Below are 22,462 nucleotides of genomic sequence, written 5' to 3'. Positions count from 1 at the left end.
TTCTTTGAACTATTATTTTAGTAGTTAGCCTAGACATCACATTAAAGTTCTTGGCACAGTGTCCTCTACTTCACAGGCATCCACTTCATGAGCTGTAGGCCGTGTAATTTCAGATACATATCAACCCTTTCAACAGTTGTGAAAACAGAAAAAAGAGGCAGATTTATCAACTCCCACACCAATGGTACCCAATACAATTAGGCCTCATGTTGACCCCATTTCCCCTTGAAAACCCTCTGTGGATTTTCTGTCATCATCTGCTTTCCTAAATTCTGGCTGGAGGTTTTTCTTAAACTTTAAAAGTTATCTTGTATATATTTGTCAATTTTTTTCCTCTTTAACATCTACCATTCTCCTAGGTACCTAGGTCCAGACCTCTAGTCATCTGGATGCTTCCATTTCTCCTATCATTGATTCAACCACTGAATTCCTTAGCAATGTCTCTGATCTGTTACTTCTATTACATTACCGCTAATTAATGTTAACATATTACTCTAAGATTTTATAAACTCATGCATGTAGTGTATTACCATTATCTTGGTTTCCTAGCTCCCATGCTGGCCCTGTTTTCCTTTCTGTCTTACACACATTACTTCCAGATTAATATCTGAAATTGCTCTTAATCTTGAAGCTTCCGAGTTTTCTAATGGCTCTATGTCCATAGCAAGGAAATCACAATAGGAATGAAAGTAACTAACTCTGTATGTGAAAAGAGATCACTGTTATCAAAATCTTTCTCCATTTCAGCATGGTGGCACTACCAGCAGCCCTTATTTTAAGGGTTGGCACAGCGGACTTCCCTGGTGGTCCAGTGGTAAAGAATCTGCCTTCCAACACAAGGGACGTGGGTTCAATCCTTGGTCAGGGAACTAAGATCTCACATGCCAGGGGGCAACTAAGCTTGTCCGCGCCACAACTACTGAGCTCCCGCACCTCAATGAGAGAGCCTGTGTGCCGCAAACTACAGAGCCCACGCGCCACAGCTAGAGAGAAGGCTGAATGCTGACAATGAAAAAAAAGATCCTGCATGCCTCAGTGGAGATCCTGCATGCCGCAACTAAGACCCGATGCAGCCCAAAAAATAAAGAATAATAAAATAAAAATAAATAAATAAATATTAAAAAAATTAAAAGTTGGCACAGAATAGCAGCTGCTTCTTAAGTTCCTCTACTGGAGAAAGCAAGGACTGTAGTAAAATTCATACTTAAGATTCCCAGTTTTCTTCCTTGGAGCATCTCATAGTCAGTGGCCACTGTAGAATTCAAATGAGATAGAATGAGAAGAAACACCTGTTTAAAATTACCTGGGAAAGGGACATTTTCATCTCAAAGTGGCCCTTTGAGAATATAACTACACTTAAATCCTGTTTTGGGAAACTTGCTGGTATGGTTATGTATGTAACTGTCTATACAGATTAAATTAATATTCACACACAGCATTACGACAGTGTTGTTAAATATTTGGGGAGTTTTATATCCAACTCAGTATTATTTATATTTATGGTTAAGAGACATACCTTGTGAATCTGAGTCAAACCACTGCTCACATCTTGTTTTTTTTTTTTTAAAGAAAACTTTATTTTTTTAAAGAGCAGTTTTAGGTTCATAGCAAAACTAAGTGGAAAAGTAAAGTGTTCCTATATACTCCCTTCCCCATATGTACACCTTTCCATTCTCAATTGCATCTTCAGTTAGATTTGCTTTAATGATTTGCAAGTATTTTATCATCTAATTAGTACTTACTTCCTTTCCATATTACTTTCTTTGCAATACTTGATGTAAGTGTCCTGCTACTTGTTTTGATCTCTTTTCCTTAAAGTCAGGATATAATAGATTATATAATCCATAAATACTTAGAAACTTTGTTTTATTTTCAGTCATGGTTACATGGGTAAATTCATAGTTTCTATTGCTCTAACCAAGTTTTACGTCAACTGTGGTTTAATCATGGAATTCCAAAAGCAGAAATAAAATAAGTAACTCCAGGTGTGTGACGAGCATGAGATCAGGACAATGCTGGATTCTGAGTGAAATTCATTTGTGGTGTATTTGGATGACATACCAATCAGTGATATAGATGCACCAGCATTCAGAGGTAACTCTTCTTGCAGTCAAGCTATAGTGGTCATCCTTGATATTTTACATAGTACACAAGTTTTTTTTTTTTTTCCTAAATATTAAGCAATGTAAATTCAATGGATACCACAGATAAAATGCTCCCAAAGAGGACTTATACTTAGAAAAAACCCAAAAAATATTTAGAACAGCACATTTGTATTATATTTAAAAAGTACAAGATGTGAATAAGAGTTCTATGTCCATGTGCAACAATTAAGTGATGTGGCCCAAGGTCTTTGGTCTGAAAAAGTTCTCACATATCTGAAGCCCTAGCATGAGAGTTAATTTGCCTTATTTAGAGATACCTCTACTCCCCACTCAGTTCTCCAATTATCAAAGTAATGTAGGATCAATGTAGGAAATTTGGAAAGTATAAGAAAATGAAAAGAAGTAAAAAGTGAAAAACTAAAACTAATAATTATTGCTAACTAACAATGGATTCTTGTGGGGGTAAAGGGCTACAAATCGCCAGGGACTTTTCATGAACAAGTTGAATAAGGAATTTCCAAAATTTGTCTTCAGTGTGGTGATGGGCAGCTTGGTGTGCTGTTCTTCCCTGCAGCCAGCAGCTGTACCTCCTCAAAGATCTGAATTTCAGCCTCTGGGCCCCTCCTCTAAGATGTTGTCTTTCGCTTGTTCACTTATTCCCTTAGCCCTGTGGGTGGTGGTTTCTTCCTGCAGTTGCTACTTCTACTACACCGGGGAGTTCTCATGTTAATTCTATATATTACAGTTTCCCCTCATTGATAAAATGCTGAAAAAGCTTTCAACAAAATTCAACACCTATTTCTGATAAAAGTACTTAAGAAAATTAGGAATTGATGGATATTTTTAACATGATAAAATATGTAGTCCTAAAGCCAGGATCTTATTTAATAGTAAAATGCTGGAGACATTTCCACTGAGAAAAAGACAAGGACACCCATTTATTCTACTACTATTCAATACTGTATTAGAGGTATTAAGGAATGCAATTAGACAAGAAAAATAAATTGAGGCACAAAAATTGATAAAGTAAAGCCATCTCTATTTGCAGGTGATATGATGGTACACCTGGGAAATTCTTGAGAATCAATGATAAAACTCAAACAATAAGGAGTTTAGTAAGATATCAAGACACAGAATTAACATACAGAAATTGTCTTCATATCTTAAAACAACAGCCAGCACAAAATGATAGAGAAAACCTATTTTCAATAACAACAAAGATGATTAAATATTTAGGAAGAAGCTTAACAGGAAATAGGCAAAACCTGTATGAGAAAAAATTTAACACTCCCCCAAAACACAAAAGCAGACTGCTTCCGATTAGGATGGCTTAATATCATACAGATGTGTTAACTAAAATTAGATCTTGATCTCACAAATGCACAAGAATATACTCCAAATGGATCAGGAGTCTGTTTAAATTTGAAAATGAAACAATACGAGCACTAGAAAAACAAGGGTGAATTTATCTTTTACCTCAGTATAGAGAAAGGCTTTCTAACTATTAACAAAACTGAAAGGCAACAGAGATGAATAAAATTCACTACATTACAAAAAAAGGGAGCTTTTTGTATTACAAAGAACACCATAATCAAAGCCGAAAGACAATTAATAATTAGGATAAACTATTTATAACATATGTATAAAGAGTTAATATATGACGAATTCTTAAAATTTGAGAAAGGACCAAAAACCCAATAGTAAAGTGGGAATGAAATAAACGAGACTATTCATAAAGATATTCAAATGGCCCTTAAACATATGAAAAGATATTCAACCTCACTCATAGCTAGAGAGATGCAAATTAAAACTACTCTAACATGCAATTTTTTTTAAAAATTAATTTATTTATGGCTGTTGGGTCTTCGTTGCTGTGCGCGGGCTTTCTCTAGTTGTGGCGAGCAGGGGCTACTCTTCGTTGCGGTGCGGGGGCTTCTCATTGCGGTGGCTTCTCTTGTTGCGGAGCATAGGCTTTAGGCACACAGGCTTCAGTAGTTGTGGCACGTGGGCTCAGCAGTTGTGGCTCACGGGCTCTAGAGCGCAGGCTCAGCAGTTGTGGCACACGGGCTTAGTTGCTTCGCGGCATGTGGGATCTTCCCGGACCAGGGCTCGAACCCGTGTCCCCTGCATTAGCAGGCGGATTCTTAACCACCGCGCCACCAGGGAAGTCTCATGCCGATTTTTTAAACCTATCAGATATGGCAAAAATTAAAAAGCATGACAAACACATTCTGCTGGCAAGGCTGTGGGAAAAGGCATGCATATATTTTTGGTGGGAAAACAAACTGGTACTATCCTTTTGTAGGAGAATTTGGCAATATCTAGTAAGAGTAGATATGCACTTATATTTTGACCCAGCATCCTACTTCTGGGAATTTACCTGAAGGAAGATACATCCCAATGAGAAAATACACCTGCACAGGTTATTCGATTACAGTATTGTAATGGCAAAACATTGGAAATGACCTAAATGCCCATACAAGTAAGAGTAATTGCATTGACTATGGTATATTCACACAATGGAGTACTATGTAGCTGTTAAGTTTTTTTTGAGAAAGATCTCCATGAACTGGTATAGTTTCCAGGGTATACTGTAAAATGAAGGAAAAAAAAAAAGGATAAAAGAATAACTGTAGTATATTACATTTCATGTAAGAACAAAGGAGAAATAATAAACACCCATCTATTCATTGATTTAAAAGGGAACACAGGAAGGATAAACCAGAAACCAGAGGTGGATTGCCTATAGGGAATAGGTGTAAACAGGATAGAAAGGACAGGAGGAAGAAAATGAGGCAGAAATAGGGAGGAGTTACACTTTTTGTATAGTTCCAACTTTTAGACCTATGCTATTTCACATGCAAAAAAAATTAACAATGAGCAGTAATTCATTATGAAACACAAACAAAACCAAACTGCATTACAAATGAGTAACGTAACACAATCATACTGAAAGGGGGAGCAAAGAACTAACCTACGTAACTTTGTAAAACAGTATTTTTATTTTATTTTTTTGCAGTACGCGAGCTTCTTACTGTTGTGGCCTCTCCCGTTGCGAAGCACAGGCTCCGGACGCGCAGGCTCAGCGGCCATGGCTCACGGGCCCAGCCGCTCTGCGGCATGTGGGATCTTCCCGGACCGGGGCACGAACCCGTGTCCCCTGCATCGGCAGGCGGACTCTCAACCACTGTGCCACCAGGGAAGCCCTAAAATAGTACTTTGATTATGTACTCTTAAGACTAAAAAGGAAAAGAACTATATACAAATACTGCACTCTGGTTAGTAGTTTTTCATAGGGAAATATATGAATTAATTCTGAAACTTTATGTGTATTCTAGAAATTAAGCAAATAAGTGAACAGATTATACATAGTCAGATTTCTTACTGTTGGACAAGAGTAGTAAGTAGAGAAAGGAGGAAGACTAGAATGAATCTGGTGTTGGTCTGGTAATGGAAGTATCTATATGAACTCATGGAGATACATACAGTATATACATACATACACACACACATATAGATCTAGAAATTGATATAGATGTATATACATACATACATTTTCTAGCTCTGTCAAGTAGGCTAGAAGCAATGACACTTCAGAACCAATGAGTACACTTAGTGCAGATTTTGATTCTAAAAGGAACCATGGATGCTTAAAGAAATCACTGATTCCAGGGTTAAAGAAGAGAAAATATGAGATGAGTCCAGAATATCTTCTGGTGCCAGAAATTAAAGATGTATTTAAAAAAAGAATGGGGACATGTCAAAAAGACACAAGGGTCAATGCGGAGGGGTTTGTGTGGGCAAATCTGGGACACTTTGAGTAACAAAATATACAATAGTAGTGCATTATAACCTATAGAATAACATAAGATTACACAGGCCCATTATCAATACAAAATTGAAGAATGGAGAAGGAAATTTCCTCACAGAATTTGAACTACAAAAAATAGGAGATGAAAATAGAAAAATCATCATTCAGCAAATCCTACACTAACAATTGTTTCAGTAAAGAACCATGGGGGAAACACCCAAAAAACAAAAACCATGAAGGTCTGCCAATTAGTGGGCAAAAGTATGAGAATATGATACTTACAAAAATTTTCCCATAAGATACTAATTACTAACAGAAAAATTACAACTTTGATATTGGATATATCTGGCAGATACCACCCTAACCAAGTGATCAAAATTAACATCACTAGTAAGAGGACAAATTGACATCATGTGCTTCCTGATATACTGAAGACACATCCGTTCTGTCTTATTTTTGCCAAAAATGAATAAACTGAATTTAATCGTGAGGAAGCATTAGGGAAATCCCAAATTGGGAGATCTACAAATAAGTGGCCTGTACTTTTCAAAAAGTCTAAGATCATAATAGACAAACACTGAAGAGTCCCAGATTAAAGGGGTTTAAAAGAGATGACAACTAAACAATATGTGATAATGTAGTGAACCTTCAACTAGGGAGATATTAGTGGAGCAAATGGTGAAATTTGAATAAGGTCTGTAGAATAATAGTGTAAGGTGATATTTTAATAATGTTAATTCCCTGATTTTGACAATTGTCCTGTGGTTGTATGTTATCATTTGAAGAACATGGAAGTACTTCATTATATTTTTGCAATGTTTTGAGTCTGAAATTTTTTCAAAATGAAAAGTTAAAAAAAATTAAAAAGAAGTATCCTCATCTCAGCAGGGAAGTAACTTGAACAATCCCTCCACAGTGTATCAAGCTAACCTTGATTATTAGAGTTAAGAAAAAATCATTTGAAATTCATAGTAATTAGTAATTAGTCTAACTAGAAACGAACCTTAATTTTAAAATGCAGTTCAATCTTTTCATTTACTAACACTTGACCTATAGGGCAGCAGCATTATAAACATTAAGAAAATATTCAGAGATAATGGATGGCAGACACAAGTAAGAGGGAGGATACCTTCTAACACTTAGGGATTTTCAAAGGTATGCCTCAGCAGGATTTTCTACAGCACATAATAGATGATACTTTGGCAGTAGAGGAAAGGGAGGATTTGGATTAGGTCTTTTTCTAACCTGAGATACTGTAATGTTCTAGAACTATGTGCTAAGTTAGGTAGACTCCAAAGAGCAATTTAAAATCTCCTATTACTCTGACCAACAATCTGGGCAAGAGCACCAATAACATCTGTCTCTTCTTTGCTTAAAACAAACCCAGCAACAATTAAGTGTAACAGAAAATAAGAACACTGATAGAGTTTGACAAATTTATTGGTATTTTAGTAAAGACATTCATCTCAGTCGTTTTGGGATGTTATTTCAACATAAACATTAAAATGAACAAAAATCGGAAGTCTGCCTACGTTAAAGCAAGTTAAATTCATGTATCTTGATATAATTAAACCATGTAAGTAAGAACTAATCGTTCTATATACATTTCCATTGTTTGACTTGGGGCTTACTCTAAACTCAAATGCAAGTGAACAAAGTATTAGGAATATATACAGGCTGCTTCTCTGGAGTTATTACCTATTAAAAGAGCTCAGAGAGTAGTTACCACCAATTAAACAGTATGAAGCTGCCTCCAAATCTAACATTGTAAGAGTTTTCAAGGAAATCATTATACTATATGTTTCTTTTATGTGTGACTATGCTTTTAAAGATGTGTTTAACTGTCACATTAAAAAAAGAATTCATATACAATACAAAAATACAAAATAAACACAATCCTACAACACAAAGATTAACAAAGTATATGTGGTCAAAGATTCCATAAAATATGTTTAAAGATGCATTTTCTTTCCTTTTCAGTATCTAAAATGTGCTTTTAAAGAGGCCACTGGTTAATATGTATACAGTTAAAAGAAACCATATTATTGTGCTAAATAAGAATTCCTGTAATAAGTTCAAATCAAATTGGATTTCACAAGTTAGTAACATAAATGCTTTGATAAAGTTACAGAAAGTGCATCTTTCTTATTTTCCGTCTTCATACAATGTTGCCTTGTTTTTTTGGTGTTTATATCCTTTAAAAAATAAGAACAGCCAAATATTTAACTATTATGTACATTTAAATTTTTGGTGGTGGTTTGTTATTTTAAAAGAAACAGCTTCCTTATGATTTGCCTCAAGATCTGGTGGAAATGCTTACAGGAACTAGCTAATAACAAAAACCAAGAGAAGCACATTCAAAATACTGATTTACTTTGGTAGCAAACGGTTGTTCTTTGAAGACTATCAAAGGTAGACAAGACCCTTTAAAGTGAAGTGGGCTATTTTAAATACTCAACAGTTTACATAAAATTTTAAAATGTTCTTTTTAAAGAGCTAAGCATCTGTATCCACTGATAGCAATGCAATAACTAGTTTATGATGATTCGAAACAAAACAAATGCCCATTAGGAAAAAAAAAGCTGTATTTTAATTTTTATCTAATTTACTTTCTCAGTCAATAGTCCAGCAACATTTTCCTCCCAATACAATACTCCCTTCTCTATAAGGCTGTTCCTGGGAGCCAGACTTTAGGTTAACAAGGGAGTTAAGTTAGAGAGTAACTGCCTACAGCTTAAATAGACAACTTTTTGTTTCCCTCTTAATGTGCTAGTAGTTGTGTCTAAAAAAATACGCAATTCTTAGAAAGGTACCATTTCTGATTTTTTAAATCATCTATAACCTTTGGAAACTAATCACATGAAACTACAAAATTAGCAAATGTCTTGAAATCTGTATATAAAACATAAATTACCTCTAATTTCAAATTCTCATTTATTAGTGTACCACTCAATCTTTAAAAAAAGAAAAAGAAAAAAAAAGGCGGCTCCAAAGATAGTCTTATACCATTCTTTAAAAAAGGAAACTGTTCCTTTTAACTTTACTCCCACCCCATACCCCAATTTCAAAACACATCATTTAATTGTCTTGGTCATGGACATTTCCAAGATGAGATTTTATATTTCGCTCCCATAGCTTCTGGTTATCAGAAAACCCATGCTTTCCTTTATTGAAGGAATTTGGTCCTGCTGATGTTGGTGTATCCCTGTGTTAAAAGAAAGGAAACTTATTTAAAATGTTATATAATGAGTTTCAGGCTATGTTTTTAACTCATTCAAAACACATTTGTTTAGCACCTATTATAAATGCAGGCCAAACATCAGAAGCCTCTACAGATCTTTTTAAAAATACCCTTTACACAGACCCTGTCCTAAAATTTCAGATTCAGTAGGCCTGAGGAGGAGCCAGGTAAATCTGTGGTTTTAACAAACATCTAAGGTGATTCTGATATGCAGCAACCACTATAGTGGCAACCACTATAGTTTTAAAAACCATTGCTTGTAACTCATTAACAGGGTCATTAAATCAATTTGGTGGTGGCTTGCCACAGCATTTATAAAAAATGAAACAGAAGATGTCATTTTATGAACTTGTTTCAATTTTAAATGTTTAGATATATGAAGATATATGTATCCTGGGTGTTTAGATTTGGTTATAATGCCAGATGTATTTCTTACTTTAGGTCCCAGTCCAAAAGGGAGGCAGGCAGACAGCCACTGGGACAGTTCCTGTTTGAATCATAGATGAAGTCTGAAGACTGATGCTTGAAGACTCAGCACTTAGTTCTTTGGGAGAATATATACATTTGGTAGAAGTGGGGATATAGTATAGGTTGTTTTGAAGCCCAGCTTTCTTATTAGCCTCTAAGTTATCCATTTACGCATACAAAGACAGGAAACTGAACATCGTGTTAACGTGAAATTAATGTTATTTCCACAATAACAGAAACAATGGAGGAAAAATTTTGAATGTTTTTGTCTTCTTTTTATATTTGGTATCTAAATTACTAAGGAAAATGGGACACATACAATCAAGATTAAGTGGTGGGAATATCTTAAGTGAGATGAGTGAAAGCCATTTTTTATACCTGAAAAAAACTTTTAAATTTTATATCAGAAACATTTCTCATAACTGTTATTTGAAAAAATTTAGATTACATGTATCTGAAAAAAAATAGCATTATTGTTATTTTTTCTTAAAATACTAATTTTCTTTTCCCAGGAGAGTAATCTCAGAAAACAAAACTTTTGCCCAAATATGCAAGAAAAGCTTGAACACTAATAGATTATGTGCAATTTATTCTTGCTCTTAATTCACTATAATTTTCTACAGTATTATACAAAAATTATAATACCTTCCAATATTCTTCATCCTCATCTTTGCTTCTGGAGGCATTTCCTCTGGTTCACTCTGGAGAAAAAAGTAAGATAGAAACAGAGATGACTGCATGTAGATAGAGCTGACCCTTGAACAATGCAGGAGGATTAAGGGCACTGCCCCCACAGCGCCACAGTCAAAACCCTGTGTGTAAATTTATAGTTGACCCTCCATAGCCACAGTTCCACATCTGAGGATTAAACCAACCTTGGGATAGCGTAGTACTGTAGCACGTTACTGAAAAAAATTTGCGTATAAATAGGCCTGTGCAGTTCAAACCTGTGTTGGTCAAGGGTCAACTATATTAAAATCACTTGATTACCAATAATGCTAAATTTTATATCTAAGTCTGAAATTTTGGTGAAAGGAGAAAATCATTTATCTTAACTACATTAAAAAAAACCCCTCATGCTTCTAGTGTGCTGATTCTGCGTAAAGAAAAAAAATCTGGTAAAAACTTGATATTCTAGGGACTCCCCTGCCAGTCCAGTGGTTAAGAATTCCGTGCTTCCATTGTAGGGGGCGCGAGTTTGATCCCTGGTTAGGGAACTAAGATCCCGCATGCCGTGCAGCGTGGCCAAAAAACAAACCAACAAAACACAAGAACAAAAAAAACCCCCAAAACAAAAACAAACCCCCCCAAAAAACTTGATATTCTAGAACTAAAACTATTTGTTTACTATAAGCTACACATTGTGTTAAATGCTTTAATATGCACTATCTTTGAAAACCCTAACAATCCTACAAGGTGGGTATGAGTATCATCATTCACATTTTGTAGGTAAGGTAAACAAGGTTAACTTGTCCCAAGACACAAAACAGCTAGATGCCAAAGCAAAGGCTCTTAACCATTTTACTGTATTGCTCCTTCTCAAACATGTTTCCTTTACCGAAAAGACATCTTGAAAGCTCATTCTCTACTACTTTTCCATAGTTACAACTCGTGAAAAGATATGTGACAAGTGTCTGATTTTTTTTTCTTTTTTTTTTTTTTGCGGTACGCGGGCCTCTCACTGTTGTGGCCTCTCCCGTGGCGGAGCACAGGCTCCGGATGCGCAGGCTCAGCGGCCATGGCTCACGGGCCCAGCCGCTCCGCGGCTCCCAGACTGGGGCACGAACCCGTGTCCCCTGCATCGGCAGGCGGACTCTCAACCACTGCGCCACCTGGGAAGCCCTGTGGCAAGTGTCTTTTAGATGTTTTTTAAGTATAAATGTTACTGATGAGCTAAATATTATTTTTTACACAGTCATCTGCAAGATCCAGCTTAAAGGGATTTCTACTGGTCAAATCTGGGACAATTTGAGTATTATAACCCATTGAATAGAGCCTACACTTATAAAAGCTCTTCCTTACAGCAAGAGACAATAAACATAGAAGGGATGAAAGAATGAAAAAAAATCACCATTCAGCAAACATCATAATAATTGATTCTGGTAAGAATCATCAATGAATGTTAACACTCATGAGTGAACACTTAAAAAATTATGTATTTTCACATATTCTTTTTAAAATTTTTATTTATTTATTTATGGCTGTGTCGGGTCTTCATTGCTGTGCGCGGGCTTTCTCTAGTTGCAGTGAGCGGGGGCTACTCTTCATTGAGGCACACGGGCTTCTCATTGCGGTGGCTTCTCTTGTTGTGGAGCACGGGCTCTAGGCACGGGCTTCAGTAGTTGCGGCACGTGGGCTCTAGAGCGCAGGCTCAGTAGTTGTGGCACATGGGCTTAGTTGCTCTGTGGCATGTGGGATCTTCCCGGATCAGGGCTCAAACCCGTGTCCCCTGCACTGGCAGGCGGATTCTTAACCACTGTGCCACCAGGGAAGTCCCCTTCACATATTCTTAAAACATATCCCCACAAGATAAATTTTAATTATAAAAGATAAAACAGTAATTTGACAGTAGAGAAATCTGGCAGACATCACTTTAACTAAATGATCAAAGTTAACACTGCCAGTAATGGGATATACTGACATGTGCTCCTGATATGATGCATTGAGAACTTGGCATCACTTCTGTGGTACGCCTGCCAAAAGGCATGTGAATCTAATCGTAAGGGAACATCAGACTAATCCAAACTGAGGGACGTTCTACAAACTAACAGGCCTGAACTCTTCAAAAATGTTAATACCATGAAATACGCAGAAAAACCCAGGAGTTGTCCAAATTAAAAGAGACTAAAGGGCTTCCCTGGTGGTGCAGTGGTTGAGAGTCTGCCTGCCGATGCAGGGGACACGGGTTCGTGCCCCGGTCCGGGAAGATCCCACATGCCGCGTAGCATGGGCCTGTGAGCCATGACCACTGAGCCTGCGTGTCTGGAGCCTGTGCTCCACAACAGAAGAGGCCACAACAGTGAGAGGCCCGCGTACCACAAAACAAACAAACAAAAAAACAGGGAAAACAGTAACGTATGATGCAAAGAACATAGGACAAGAAACCAGAAAGCTCAGGTCTAGTTCAACACTTGTGCACAATACTTATGCACACTTAATTTCTCCATTTGGAAAATAAGAATAACCATATCATACAATTCACAGGGATATATGGAGGATAAAATAAAGCTGTGTGAAAAGATTCAAACTGTTAGGCATTCAAAGCAAGCCATTACTATTATGTAGGTGCCTACTATTTCCAGCCTCTCTACTTCTGCACGTTGTCCCCTTCTTCCTACATTGTCCTTTCCTGATAACAATCTGTACAAACCAAAATGTTACCTAATCTCTCTTTTTAAAATTTTTATTTATTTATTTATTTTTGGCTGCATTGGATTTTCGTTGCTGCAAGCAGGCTTTCTCTAGTTACAGCGAGCAGGGGCTACTCTTTGTTGTGGTGCGTGGGCTTCTCATTGCTGTGGCTTCTCTTGTTGCAGAGCACGGGCTCTAGGTGCACGGGCTTCAGTAGCTGTGGCTCGCGGGTTCTAGAGTGCAGGCTCAATAGCTGTGGTGCACGGGCTTAGTTGCTCCCCGGCATGTGGGATCTTTCCGGACCAGGGCTCGAACCCATGTCCCCTGCACTAGCAGGCAGATTCTTAACCACTGCGCCACTCTGGAACACATACATATTGACTAGATATTCTGGCAGAATCACCTGAACTATTGTTATTCCTCATGGGGATACAAGAAGAAAGCACTATAGCTACTTTTTAAAGCTGAACACATGCATAATGTCTCACTGAAGACTCCAACTATAAAAATTATTGAAGACAGCAGTATTGAATTTTTCTTTTTTTGGATCCTACATATTTCATAGCACATATATATATTATTACTCATAATAAGCATCTGTTGACTTGATTAAGTTCCTTGCCCCCCCTAAAGTCAATAATATTTTAAATAATCCCACAACCAAATTAAATAAATAAACAGAAATATCCAGATTTTGCAGATGCCATTTTAAAAAAACCAACAACTGTTCAGAGTTGTAAAAAAAGTTCACTAGTACCATTAGTACAACTTGATAATTTGCCACTAACATCTTTCTTAAAGAACTTGTTAAAGTAAAACAAACAAAACTAGGTATCAACTTACATCTTCATCTTCATTAAAAGCTGCTGCTACTGAAAGGGTTTTTGGAGCAAGAGTTGGAACGGTTTCCTTAGGTTTCTGAAGAAGAAACATTAAAAAGAGTATAATATAATGTTTACACAGGCTTATTTAATGATAAAAATAATTTATCTTCAAAGATTCAACTTTATGTTTTCATAGAAACATATAGTAAGGAACTAAGAACAAACACTGGAGAAATCTACTTTCTTTTTGAAAATGTGGGTTATCAATGGGTAGATTTTACTTTATTAATTATATGTCCATTTGTTTTCCTCCTGTAAAAGATTTTCTAGTTAGGGTCTATAATTTAATATCACTTAGCTAAAAGGTATCTGGTACAGGTAAGAGAAAATGAATATTAATACCTGCCCATAGTAACATTAAAATTAAGCACAGCGTGCCTTGAGAAAGACACGAAGACTCATCTTTCTCTACTAGCTAGCTGCCTACTGGACAGCGCCACTCAGAGCTCCCAGGGGTACTGCAGTGCTCATTAAGTGCTCAAGCCAGAAAACCTTTTCTTCAACTTGCACATTTTATTGTAAGGTCCTGTTAACTAGATCTCTATTAAATAGACTTAAATCTCCCCCTGCCTTCCCAGCTTACTACCACACTACCAACACTAAGGCCCCTTAGCATTACTTGCCTTAACTGCTGTTAGAAATACCATCTCCCCACCTTCTGTGTTTATTTTCCTCTAATTCTCTATACTGGTACCAGGGTAATGTTTCTAAAATGCAAATCTGTTTAAGGCTTGAGACTCTTTGTAATGATTCCATGGCTCCTCTAGAACCCAAAGAATAAAACCAAACTATATTATGGAGTACAAGTCCTTTATGATTTGGTCCTGTGGTCTTATGTGGGGGGCTTTCTATCCCGGCATTTGCCTACCAAACACTTCCTAACTATGAACAATTTCCTGAATGCATCATGTGGCTTCACATCTAAACTGCCTTTGCATAAAAGTCTTTTTTTTTGGCTGTGCTGCACGGCTTATGGGATCTTAGTTCCCCGACCAGGGATTGAACCCGGGCCCACGGCAGTGAAAGCACCAAGTCTTAACTACTGGACCACCACGGAATGCCCTGCATGAAGCTCTTTTTATCTGAGATGTCCCTTTGCCTCTTGCCTGCACTTAAAGCCAACTCTAGCATCACCTCACCAGTAAAATCTCTGAGCTGCTGAAACAAAATTAACCATCCCTTCTTGTATTACAGAAACACTTTTTATAAACAATGTTTGTTTTTGAAGAAATAAAAATGTTCATTTTGAAATTATGCACAGTGACTCTAGAAGCACCCTTTACTCTTAAAGATGTCACGTATTTGATGTTGTACATAAACATAAGACACAAGTAAGTATTTGTTGGTTGTTTGACTATCTTTTCACATCATATAATCAAAAGCAACAGTTTCAACTATTTTCATATCCTACACCTCACTTCGCCGAGATTATGTTTACACTTTGGTTTACTTTATGAAAAAAGGTCTTTTGTTTTCTAAAGATTAAAGTTTTACTGAATAGGCCTTTTCAAGCATAACCCTCCCAACTAAAATGATCAGCAATTACTAAATCACGTCAATGACTTAGCAAAAGTAGGGATACGGATATCTGATTTAGGAGGTGTGTTCAAGCACCGTAAAATCTATTATCAAGGGGAATACCTGTATGAGAAGTGTACATGAGAACCATATGTTTAATGACTATCAAAAAAAGTAAATATCTATGCAGGTAGGCCTATGCAACTTTATAAAAAACATATTAAACCAAAAGAATCAGCTCAAATAGGGAGAAGAGTCATGAAATAATGAAGTTACAAACTGAATGTTTTTTGTTCACACTAAATTTTTTAGAAAAAGGAAGAAAAGGAAAAAAGCAAAACAGCATAGGGTGGGAGTAGGGGCTCTGAGGAATGGTAGCTTTTTTAAAACTAGAAGTATAGCTCAAACACACTGACTCTAGTAGGAATCTGATCTATATCATATTTTTAAGATCTCTGAATGACATCTAATGAAGAAATCAAGCTGTATGCATCCAGGCAACTGAGCATTAACTTTCACAGAACAGACATGAACAAACAACTTAAAAGCAATTTTAAGATTATTCTCCTTACACAAGAATGTAACCATTTTCTAAAGCTAACAGCAATACACTATTCAAGTAACTTTCTTTTTCTTAAAGAAGAGATCTGTTTAGTTGAACCACATGAAATTAACACTTCTGTAGATCAGAAATAGTTAAATCTCTAAACTTCATATGCTTCAATCTAATACTTCAAATACTTTCCAGATACTCCAGGGTTAATAAGTATTAATTCAAGGTTTACATCTTAAAACAAGGAATCAAAAGTTGATCTGTAAAGGACTACTGTCATAGATTACAATACTCAATGTCCATTTGTAGCTTCCAAAGTAATCAGGAAGCTCTTATTAAGCAATACCTTACTAACATTAATCTTTTAAAATACAAACAAATGATTTCTAGATATTATTTTTAATATCACTAGAATTAAAAGAAAAATAAACTGAAACTCTAAAAATATTTTTCAGAGGTTTTGCTCAACTTAGGAAATTCTAAGGTATTATTACTTTATAAATCATATAGTCCCTATAATAGTTTTCCTTTTCATATTCCAAACCCTTTTTAAAAACAGCTTTGTTGAATTATAATTCATCCAGACCTTTCTTGAATATAGAGTCACTAATTTCTTACTTACATGTAATAAGTTCATGTACCAATGTATCTTTTTATACATTTCTGTATACTTAATTTATCATAATCCAATAAAAGCAGGTTCCAAAAACAAATTTTCAGACCCATTACAAATATAATATATAAAATAACAACTCACATTTGAGCCAAGTTTGATGGATATGGCTGAGGCTTTCTTTGTCATCTGACTACCTATGGCAAATCCAAACTTGGAGATCTTTGTAGGCTTTGTTGAGAGGTCTGCAGCTTCTTCTTCAGCTGATCGCTTCTCAGCGCTGCGACTGGAATTTTCCCCTCCATTACTGGAAGAAACAGTCTTAGTTTTCACAGGTTTTTCTGCTTCTTCTTCAGGTCCTGGTGAAGTCGAAACAACTTACCAAGATGAGCTACTTTTACTGAGCAGATTGATGGGAGCAGCAACCTCAAAAAGCATCGTTATAAAGAAGATACCTCTGCAGTTGTCACCTACTGAACCCAACAGTCTCTTCCACTGTTTGTTAGAGTATACAGCAGGAACTGAGATTGTGTGGCAGTAGAAGAGGCTCCCATGAATTAACTAGCATAAAATACAGAGCAATTTAAAATTATAAATATAGAGTTCACAAAAAGTAAGACCCTTCAACTAAACACTGTAAGTTGTACAATAATCTAGTTATATGTGGAATTTTTCTTTTTATAAATTAAGGTCTATAAATTCTATACAAACTGGTTTGCTGGCAGTTAGTCACATCATAGGATAATACATTTGACTAATAAAAAGTCTAATATTCTTCAATAATGTACTACTAGTTATACAAAGTACCCTGTTATGAACAGCCCATTATTACCCAAACTATAGTGTTAGTACAGCCTGGAGTAATCTTCTTGAGTGATGTGTTCTTCATGAACATTTCACACAACCTTTAGTTAGAAAGGAACTTCAAGGAAGACTTCAAGGTCATCCCCTCTTGAGTAACTGCATTCTACTCTCAAAGCTTGAGTAATATCTGTTTAGGCTACTCTTAATATCAACAACTATATTTAGGTTTATATATTATTTTTTCTCATGAAAGAAAGATGAGCTAATGATAATTTCAAACAGAAGACATACATATGTAGATATGGAATGCAAGATGTCTTTCAGTAATTTTGCTTCTTTATATTAATAAGTGAAATTAGTTCTCATCTTGAATATCTTAGGCGTGTTACACATGAAGGCTATTTAAAAACATAGTGGGAGGTAAGACAGAAGGCTGGCTGATTATTAAATATTTTATTTTCTTTCCCAAGTTTACCAATTTACCCTATAGAATGTATTCTGCTACACTGGATGAATAGTTTATGGAGAAAGAGACGATTCTCTAAAGGATGGCCCTGACAACAGCTAAGAAAACATGACAAAAAGCTAGAATGGTAGAAAAGGTAAAATCAAACAGACTGACAAGTAATGAATTAAAAGACGGGATGTTATAGATCCCGATCTATATAGTTTTGGAATGATGGGGTAGCTAAATTTAATAAGCACTTTGAACAGAACATTTTATTTTGTTTACAGGAAAATAAAACGAACTTTTTATTACCTTTAGACAAGAGGTGCAAGTTTTAATCACAATGTAGGGGAGAAATTAAGCAGGATTAGGTTTTGGGATTTCCCTAGGAAGCAAAGACAGCACTGGAATAGTTGCCTGAGGTGCCATTCACTTATTCAGATATAAAATTACAAAAGCACCTGAAGAATGTAAGATTGCTATTCAATATTTGAAATATAAAACTCAATTTAGAATTTCTTACAAAAAAGACAGTATTATGCAAACATTTTTTCAGTCTACCACTAAATGCATTTATGCTAAATTTTATTCTCTATTCTATGTATAGGTTTAATCAAGTATGAATTTTACAGTAAAACCCAAACAGTAATAACTACTTCTTCTTTGTGACTGACACACAGCTAAAACTGGAAACTCATTGGCTCTATGTGTCAGAGCATATAGAAACAGATAAAAAAGCCACTGGATTTACATATAGAAGCAATCTGTATACTAAATGCACAAGTCTGTGTAAACACAAAGTCTGAAAAACATCAAAACAAATAGAATAAAGAACATTTAGTCTTGATTTTAGTGTAACTCTGCTCTTTGAACTGTGACTCAAGGGTTATAATTAGTCACAATTTCTGGTTCTTTTAAAACCTATCTTTTCTTAATTCTAGGTCTCCTTTTACCCAGAAAATAATTCTGGAACAAAGAATCTAGAAAAATCAAAGCATAAATACGACAAAAAGTGAAAAACATAATTCTTACTATAACATTAATAACATCAAGTGTGACAACTAACTGAACTAGTATGTGCTAACACATGAAACACAATACTATCTGTTCAATCCTATGATGCTTAGGGAAGATTTCTATAATGAATGCTCTAGAAAAATGTAGCATGAACAGGGGAGTTGGGAAAACTACTCTACCATTAATTAAGTAATCAACTGTCAGCAACTCAATTTTATTCACATCCGTGGTTCTGTCACCTGAAGAGGCAAACTATCAAGACCATTAAAGTGTTTTAAAGTCCATTAAGTGTTTTCCTTTAAATACAACATGTACTACTTTAGTTTGTATTCATTCTAAGCAAACAAAATGTGTAGATTAGTCAATGTGAAATCAAATTACACATGGTACTAGCATTTTTGGGGAGGAGAGGTGGGCCTTGGAGTACAAAGGTACCTTACTTTGAAAAAAATTACCCAATAAGTTTTAAGTCCATAAGGATACCCTTCATGACGCATTGGCATTCTGGTAACTTCATCTGAAAAAAGGGTACATACCTATCTCAATAACAGGACATATTCAAGAACCTCCTGGCACAATAAATGTCAATTTCATTAAAGTAGTTTTAGATAACCTAAAGTAGCCTGAGGTGGGCATGATTACGATATGAATAGCTCTTCTCTAAAGCTTCTACTTATTTCAAGGAGCTACAAAAATTTAACCAAAGGGAGGGAAAAAAAAACCTACCTAAAGCCTTACTCTTAATATCATCCCTTCTCTTTAAGGTGAGAGCAGGTAGTTCAAGTAAGTAGCTTCTCTTATTAACATAAATTCATGTTAACTATGTTAACTCATTAAAAAATACTTATATTTCCAACTTACTGGACTGTTCAACAGGAGTTAAAAATCAGAATAATCTCTCGGTAAGTCCCCCAAGACAAACTTGATACTGTTTTAAAACAGGGCCTATTTGCCGTAAAATTATCAATTTCGCAATATCCATGGTATGAATGTTTTAACTATGATTTCTTTGTACAATTTCATTAAAAATATCTGACATTCAAAAATGGTTTACATGTAACAGTATTTTCTTTCAAAGGAAGGCACACCCAAGGCAAATTATGTAGACGTTATTAAGGGATATTACTTATTCTAAGTCACCAACAAGGAGACAATAATTTTTGATAGCAATTAGCAAAGATAACTTTATATCACCCCTTCACAAAAATATGCTAAAGTAGAAACATCAATATTCATACTACAGAGCTAATTATCCCTAACTGAAAGGGTGGTGGACAAATTATATAGTGGAATTATGCTGACACTTAAGGTATATTTGTTTTGTTTTGTTTTGTTTTTTTGGCCATCCGGTGCGCCTTGTGGGATCTCAGTTCCCGAGTCAGGGATTGAACCCCCGCCAGGGCAGTGAAAGCCTGGAATCCTAACCACTAAGCCACCAGGGAACTCCCTTAAGGTACACTTTGGCTCACGTTAAACACATCTCAGATACTCAGTCAAGACACTTAGAAACCCATTCTAAAAGTTAAAAGGTAGTCTAAAAGTCAGATAAGATTCTTCAGGCTACAGATCTTTGTTTTTCCTCAAACTACTAATTTTTAAATGTAATTTTACTTGATAATTTCCAAGACAATTTTTGACGAAAAAAATCGCTAATGAGGTAGCACTAAATGGCTTAAACTGTTGTTTCATAAACTATTTTACTAGTAAAACAACAATAACAACAACAACAAAAAACAAGACGGGAGGGGAGTGGGAAGGGGGAAAGTAGTTTGGGCTCAACTAATAGCACCGGACGTGTTTTTTAAAAAGGAATTTCTGGGTCCAAAGTAACCGAACATTACACTTTCCTCAATTTTTGTTCCCAAGTCAAATCACATTAAACTTGTTGGGAGGTCCTAACAGTTGCCTTCATATACTATTAATCTTCTGTATTTTCTTATATTAAATACTTTCAGGGATAAAACTTGAAGAAGAGTTAAGAGTGTGGTACTTAAAACGTTCTAAAGACATTATGCTCAGCTCGCACGTGTTAAGTCACTAGCCTTGGGAGGACAAAGGAGCGGGAGGGCTGGAGAGATTACAGGATGTTTCTTTTCCTTAATGCACAAGACCCAAATTTAGAGGAGTGGAGGTGACAGAATAAAGATAGCTGTAACCTGAGTTTACATCGTAACAAAATACAGGAAGAGTCACACTAGCCTATTTAGCCACCTAAATATCTGGCGTGCAGTTAGCTGGCAACAGCCTAGCACAGAAAAGGCAGACAGTTCAAAGAAAGGCAACCAAACCGTAACCCTAGACCCGGCAGATTAAACCAGGAGGCAGGCAGAGGTATTCCTCTTTCCCTCCATCGCCTTGACCCATCCCATTACAGGATCAGAATTAGGCTTGAAAATAAAGGAAAGAAAAAGGCCAGGGTAGTCCACCTCCTCAGTGAAAAGGGAGCAGCAAACTAACTCCTAGGTGTAACTGAGAGGCCGGCACCGTCGGAAACTCGGCCTGCGGCCAGTTCCTGCGGCCACCGCTCGGTGACTCGCACTGAACGAGCGCCCGTGTGCGTTTTGTGTGATTGCGTCCGCACCGCCACTCCTAGTCCCACCCCGAGTTCGGTCCCCCTTTCTGGGGCCCATCTCCCTTCTCTTCGGAATCAGGGCCTCCGCTGGGGCCAGGAGGTGACGAACAGTGACCGGCTCTCCCCCGGCAAGGAGGCGATGTGGGCCCGGACGCCAGCAGGCCGCACCAGGCGTGCCCAGGGCTTGTCTGGGCCCAGCACCTGGCCGGGTGAGCGCCAGATCCTCCCTTCTCGTCCCGGCCTACTCCCCCCACCCCGGGGAGCTCAAAGAAAGGCCCAGAGCATCCCACGTAGCCCGCGACGCTGGGGTTATGTTCACCTCCGGCGGCTCCAGCTCGCTGCGGATTTTCAGGTTTCTCCTCTCCCGCCTTTCCGTCCGCCATTTTCCCCGCCGCGGCCTCCCCTGCAGCCACGCCAAGGACGTCACGGCCCCGCCCAGCAACCATTAAGCTTCGGAGCCCGCCTTGGAAGCGGCAGCCTAGAGCGGCCCTAGCGAGTGAAGGGCCTCTCGGAAACGGAAGTGGATATGATATCATCGGCGAGCGTCCTCTGAGGGAAGGGCGGGGAAGGTTGAGCGGTCCGAGGACTGGATAGGGACTTGACTAGAGGTGGGTTAGATTTTCATGGTTTACTGGCGGATTCAGGGAAGTGAGGGGAGGTGGGATCATAACCCTGGAAACGTTGGTGAGCTCAGGTGAGGTTTCTGCAAACTGGCCGACCGAAGCTAGCCAGGCTCTTTCATTCTGTCTTGTTTGCTAGATTACGTGTACCCACTCAAAAAAAAAAAAAAGAAAAAAAAAGACCGAATTCTTATTCCTACCTAGAAGCAAAATCAACGTTTATCGAGCGCCCTCTTGTGTCAGGCGATATCTCGTTTAATCCCCACACAATAGTCCAATGCGGAATTGCCCTCTTTTAATTAGCTGTGAGTTGAGGCCAAAGAAAAATTTGTCTAAGGTCGCGTAGGCAAGTGGTAAAACTGATTTTTCTACAAGCTGCAATTGCTGTGTCAAGAGAAGTTACTTTGTTACGTGAAGACCACAGTAGTTTCTGCCTTACTTAGAAACCTTTAGTGTA

The 22,462-nt window shown here is 37.0% G+C and overlaps 1 protein-coding gene across 2 annotated transcripts; it reads right to left on the bottom strand.

Moving 5' to 3' along the window:
* Positions 1 to 7,338: 7,338 nt before the first annotated feature.
* Positions 7,339 to 21,809, bottom strand: PCNP (PEST proteolytic signal containing nuclear protein). 2 transcript variants are annotated; one of them, XM_081235098.1, is made up of 5 exons: positions 21,705 to 21,809; positions 16,689 to 16,903; positions 13,820 to 13,894; positions 10,271 to 10,326; positions 7,339 to 9,121 (listed from the first exon to the last, which is right to left on the bottom strand). In XM_081235098.1, exons 1-5 carry the CDS (start codon positions 21,766 to 21,768, stop codon positions 8,995 to 8,997), a joined length of 537 nt encoding a protein of 178 aa, XP_081091224.1. In that variant the 5' UTR covers positions 21,769 to 21,809; the 3' UTR covers positions 7,339 to 8,994. The 2 variants fall into 2 exon arrangements, with proteins under 2 accessions (XP_081091224.1, XP_081091225.1); XM_081235099.1 differs by lacking the exon at positions 21,705 to 21,809 and adding an exon at positions 16,927 to 17,052 and having other exon boundaries at positions 16,689 to 16,851.
* Positions 21,810 to 22,462: the final 653 nt, after the last annotated feature.

The sequence above is a fragment of the Mesoplodon bidens genome (genome assembly GCF_964165515.1).
Source record: "Mesoplodon bidens genome assembly, chromosome: 5".
Classification (NCBI taxonomy): domain Eukaryota; kingdom Metazoa; phylum Chordata; class Mammalia; order Artiodactyla; family Ziphiidae; genus Mesoplodon; species Mesoplodon bidens.
The sequence above is the reverse complement of the archived record's forward strand: the minus strand, read 5'-3'. Positions and strand labels throughout refer to the sequence as shown.

Bases quoted from the DNA above. Each gene is read 5' to 3' on its own strand.
- PCNP (XM_081235098.1), bottom strand. From the start codon at position 21,768: ATGGCGGACGGAAAGGCGGGAGAGGAGAAACCTGAAAATCCGCAGCGA. The intron at 16,904-21,704 runs GTGAACATAACC...CGACTTCACCAG, and splicing joins GCGAGCTGGAGCCGCCGGAG to GACCTGAAGAAGAAGCAGAA. The intron at 13,895-16,688 runs GTGAGTTGTTAT...TTTCTTCTTCAG, and splicing joins CCATCAAACTTGGCTCAAAT to AAACCTAAGGAAACCGTTCC.